Source organism: Orycteropus afer, unplaced genomic scaffold (genome assembly GCF_000298275.1).
Source record: "Orycteropus afer afer isolate SDZICR_OR568_19922 unplaced genomic scaffold, OryAfe1.0 scaffold00688, whole genome shotgun sequence".
NCBI classification, from domain to species: domain Eukaryota; kingdom Metazoa; phylum Chordata; class Mammalia; order Tubulidentata; family Orycteropodidae; genus Orycteropus; species Orycteropus afer.
The window spans coordinates 334,898-340,308 of record NW_006922275.1 but is presented as its reverse complement, the minus strand read 5'-3'; the positions used below and the strand labels follow the sequence as shown (position 1 = coordinate 340,308).

The 5,411-nt window shown below is 35.1% G+C and overlaps 1 protein-coding gene across 1 annotated transcript in view; it reads left to right on the top strand.

Annotated features, from left to right (window-relative positions):
• The window catches only part of FAM174A (family with sequence similarity 174 member A), a 36,550-nt gene extending 31,526 nt beyond the window's left edge, over positions 1 to 5,024 (top strand). Inside the window, exon 2 of the mRNA XM_007956929.1 lies at positions 4,886 to 5,024. Within this exon, the coding sequence (XP_007955120.1) occupies positions 4,886 to 5,024 (139 nt within the window). The remainder of the gene's footprint in view (positions 1 to 4,885) is intronic.
• Positions 5,025 to 5,411: the final 387 nt, after the last annotated feature.

Below are 5,411 nucleotides of genomic sequence, written 5' to 3'. Positions count from 1 at the left end.
GCTGGTGGGTTTGAACCGCCAGCCTTCTGGTGAGCAGTCAAGTGCCTTAGGCACTATGCTACCAGAGCTCCTTATGATGAGTAAATTTAATTCAAAAAATAGTAAACCGTATAGATTTCTCCTTTTACCCTCTCAAAATTCCATTCTTTGCTTGCTACCTATTTGTCTTATTTTTGTGTTTGTTAGGAGTCAACACAATTTGTGTTCTGATTACAATTTGTAGTTAGTATGTATGTGTCTAGGAGCTCTGGTGGTGTAGTGGTTAAAACATTTGGCTGCTAACCAAAAAGGTCAGTGTTCCAAACACATCTGCTCTTTCAAGGTAGAAAGATGGAGCAGTCTGCTTCTGTAAAGATCTACAGCCTTGGAAACCTAGTGGAGATTGCTATGAGTCAGAATGGGCTCGATAGCAGTGAGTTTGGTTTTTGAGTTTGGTATGTATATGTCTAGTAGAAAAGTGTGCATGTGTGTGTGTGTAATTATCAACTCACATATAGACAGTTTTGGGTTATTTATAAGAAAAGCACCATCATTATTAAAAATACGTGAAATTTGCTCATTTAAAAATAACGTATATGGCATATTAAAAGATAAAAGTAGCTTTTTATTTAAAATTTCATTGTATTTTTATGTGTATTGAATTTTATGCTTAATGATTGTTAGTATTTTAAGTAGATGGTACATTGCATCAGAGCAGTAATTTTAAAGATCTGTAAGTGTTTTCAGCCTTCCCTGAAAGAAATCACTACATATGGTAATATATGGATTTTTAAATTATTTGATGTTTTTATGGCATTTAACTGTCGTAATCATCACTTTGGACTGAGGAATGACATTTTTGGAGAAGTAGCATTTCAAGTTTCTTCTCTTTATCAATTACTATTTTTAGTTGTCATCTAGTCCATTTTGACTCATGGTGCCCACGTGTGTTACAGAGTGCAACTTCCCCATAGGGTTTTCTTGGCTGTGATCTTGATGGAAGCAGATTGCCAGGGCTTTTCTTTCACAGTACCACTAGGTGTGTTCAGACTGCCAGCCTTTAAGTTAGCAGTTGCGTCCATTAACTGTTTGCACCATCTAGGCACCATCTTCTTGACAATGTTGTTGTTGTTGTTGTTATGTGCCATCGAGTCGGCCCCGACTCATAGCGACCCCTCCTTGGGTTTCCGAGGCAGTATCACTACGGAAGTAGGATTGCCCAACCTTCCTTCCGAGGAGTGGCTGGTGGGTTTGAACCGCCAGCCTTCTGGTTAGTCTTGACAATACACAGTTTTTTTATTTATTTGATTCATTGTTGTATGAATTAGTGATTTTTACTAAAGTAGTAAATTAATTTAAATTGAAGTTTATCACCAATCCACTTGTTGCCAGGCCTTTTATATGAAATAAGTTCTCGTTTTCAAAGACTTTGGATTTATGTTTGGAAGGTAGTACTTACATACATGATTAAATTAAAAGGACAATAAGAGTCACAACACATAATACAGTACCCAAACCTATGCAGTGAAAAAGCTCACACTATACACACAGAGCTCTGGTGGTGTAGTGCCTAAGGCATTTGACTGCTAACTAGAAGGCTGGTAGTTCAAACTCACCAGCCACTCCTCGAAAGGAAGGTTGGGCCATCTACTGCCATAGTGATGCTGCCTCGGAAACCCAAAGAAGGGTCGCTATGAGTCAGATCCTACTCCATGGCAGTGTTTGCATTTATGCACAAAGAAAATAACATTTTTAGGCATATTGCTTTGGCCACTCATTGAGAAATTGGGAATTCATTCAAATTATGATGAAGATCTTGGGAGTGGAGAAGAATGTCAGCTGAGACATCCTTCAAAAGTCCTTAAGTTCTATGTTAATTTCATTCCCTGTTTTAAGACTTTCTAAGATATCTTGTTACTGACAGTGACCAGGAAATTAACATATTGATTTTTTCATATGTAATATATGACCTGGGAGGATCTAGATTATTTCCATAAATGACTTCACATGGCATTATTTATTATTATTATTATTATTAATATTATTTTTGTAGATGGTAAATGCCAGAATGGTTAGAAAGTCATATGGTTTAGAAAATTGGTCAATAGACTAGCAAAAGAGAAGAGTGGAACATTGTAATCAATATCCTTAACGTTTTTGGTCAAGTGGTTATCTTTTGTTTATTCTCTTTTTCAAATCAAATACATGTAACTATTATTAAATCATGTGGTTCTAAAGGACACACAGTGAACTAACTGCCTTATCTCTTTCCATTTCCACTTTTAAGAAATAATGCTTTTATCCATTTCTTACCTTAATTTTTCTGTTGATTGTTTTCATAAGTCTAAATCAGGACTTCACAAACTGTGCCCTATAGTCCATATCCCATCCATTGGTCTGTTTTTGTAAAGTCTATGAGCTGAGTATTTTTGTTTGTTTGTTTGTTTCAAAAGGGCTGTTAAAGAAGAAAGAAGTAGAAAAGAAGAAGAGTGTGGGAGAGAGACCACATGTGGCCCAAAGAATCTAAAACATTTCTATCTGATTCTTTACAGAAAACGTTTAGATCTCTGATATGGGGTGTATGTATTTAAAACATTTCTATCTGATTATTTACAGTGTGTGTGTGTGTGTACTTTTTAATTTAACAACTTAAACATTTAGTTAAGCTCTCAGCATAAAAAAATATTCTAGCTTATACTTTATACTTCTACTAATCTACCTTTCTCGTTTTTGATGGTTAAAATTGCAGTATTACCTCCTTTATCGGTTACGTTTGTTGCTTTAAATACTATAATTAAATCTGTTATCTGTTCGAACACCTTTGGCTATATAGATAGATATAGCCAGTGATTGGTGAAAATTTTCTTGGTTTTCATCCAGACTTAATAACAGTTTGTAAATTTGATTACTGAGGTGAAGTACTTTTACACCCAGACACTAGCAGAGTGCCTGATGCATAGTTAGACAAATATTTACTGAATATATATGTGTCTGTGTGTGTGGTGTATGTATGTATGCATATATGTATAGGGCAGTCTGTCTTCCAGAATGTGACTGTTGAAGTGGTTTGTTTTGGTTTTTACAGTTGGTGCTGTAATCCATGTATTTCCTATCACAGAATTTAAGTGAACTGAATTTTATTTCTGATTCCGGATATTGAATTACCCGGTAAGCAAGGTTAGCACAGATTTGTGCTTACTCACTAATCTGTAGTGAACAATTTCACATTTTTTCAACACATCAGAGATTCTGTTTCTAGGTATGGCTGGCATCTGTCTTTTTCCTTAACACACAGCACCTTCCTACAGAATCAAAGCTGCTTTTCAAATCTCTGACAGGGACCAAGCACCCAGTCAGCAAGTTATGCATGGCCTCACATGTCCTTGCTCACTAATCTGAGAAATCTGTAAAACACACGTGAAACCGTTCAGTACAGATTAGTACCAAGGACAAGTGAGCCTGTGCTTAACTTGCTTATAAGATAATCCATGCCTGCTGATTATTTGCTGAAATACCTTCTATTCTGCTTTTAAGCTCCATTGTCACCACATTCTTCTGTGTGGAGTTGAGGCTGTTGTATTAGAGCTGACTTAGACATTAATTGCAGGGTCCTGTCTATAGATTATAGAGCTAAAATGCAATATAATTTAAGCCCTTAACAAACATTCAGTGAGTATCTTAATCGGTCAGACACTGCTCTAGTAGTTATACAATTGTGAACTTTACAGGTATGGCTGCTCCCTTATGTAGCTTAATGGCAGACACAAACAATCATATACATAAGTACATATAAGTTCAAATTTTATGAAAAGTAAATTATTTGAAGGAAAATAGTAAGTTATTTGAGAGAGAGAGTAAAGGCTCTAAATCATGACAACCTTTCATATATTCAGCTGGCAACAATTAATGTTCAGCAGTTTACAAACATTTTATTCCTCTTAACACAGTGGTTCTTGTACTCTAACATGTATCAACATCACAAGGAGAGCTTATTAAAAACAGATTGCTGTGGACCACAATCAGAGCTTTTTATTTGTTATGTCTGGGGTGGATCTCAAGGATTTGTATTTCTATTAAATTCTTAGGTGATGCTGATTTTGCTGATTGAGAGAATCACACTTCTAGAATCACTGGTCTGTGTGATGTTTAGCACATTAGAATCACTTGTAAAGTTTTGACAAAATATTGATGCCTACTCTCTGTTCCAAGGAGCTCTGGTGGTGCAATGCCTAAGGTATTTGACTGCTAACTAGCAGGTTGGTGGTTCAAACCCACCAACCACTCCATGGAATGAAGACTAGGCAGTCTACTTCTGTAAAGATTTACAGCCTTGGAAACCCAATGGGAGTCTCTATGAGTTGGTTTGGTTCCTGGAGATTCTAATTTTATTGGTGTAGGGGTATAGCCTGAACATGGGACTTTTCAGACTACCCCACATGATTCTGATGTGCAGCCAGAGTTGTGAACCACTAGTCTAGAATTGGAGTATGTATCTAAATGCATTTCTTACTGAAATTGAGAGAACTTAACCCTACATCTTGGTAAGAAGGTATGAAGGAGGTAGGAAATAGGTAAGGATAGAAAGCTGCAGTAAAGATAGATGTAGTATCTGAACTAATACTTAAATGAGTATCTATCAACATTATTGGACTGACAGAGGGAAAAGAGTGTACAGACAGAAGAAACACAGATGATATGCATACAAACATGTAGGAGTGAGTATTGTTCCTTGAATTACAAGTAATCCTAAACAATAATTGGATTATTGTCCTGAAATGGAACTTTGATATTGGGTGCCTCTTATGTCAAAGGTGTAGGAATAGACTGAGTAATTTATTTTTAATTTACATATAAATATAAAATAAGATTATATATTCTATATTAATTTCTTTTTATGTTTTAATAGGATGAGAAGAAGAAACCGAAAGACAAGAAGATACGGAGTTTTGGACACTAATATAGAAAACATGGAATTGACACCTTTAGAACAAGATGATGAGGATGATGATAACACATTATTTGATGCCAACCATCCTCGAAGGTAAATGTTCAGCCATTTAATTCTTTGAATTGGGATATAACTACTTAACAGGTAAATTGAAGAAAGTAGATTTTAGTTAACAGATTTTATTCTAACAGTCATTTCTCTTTAATGAAGTTCTTTCTGTTACCAAGTCAATAGCTTATGTTCACATTGTTTTGCTAAAATAATCATAAATAGAATACCATCCTCCAAAAAAGGTAATTATTGTATATCTCCTTATAGAACTTTGTTCTCCTAACTAATGTATATGGATGATGTGTAAGAATGTGTATATGTGTTCAAAATATTTAATGTTTGTGAAATATTTAATAAACTCAATTTTGGTTTTGTGTTCTGAAGATACTACAGTTTTCAGTTTTGGTTATTCTATTTGTAAACAGAGCTTCCT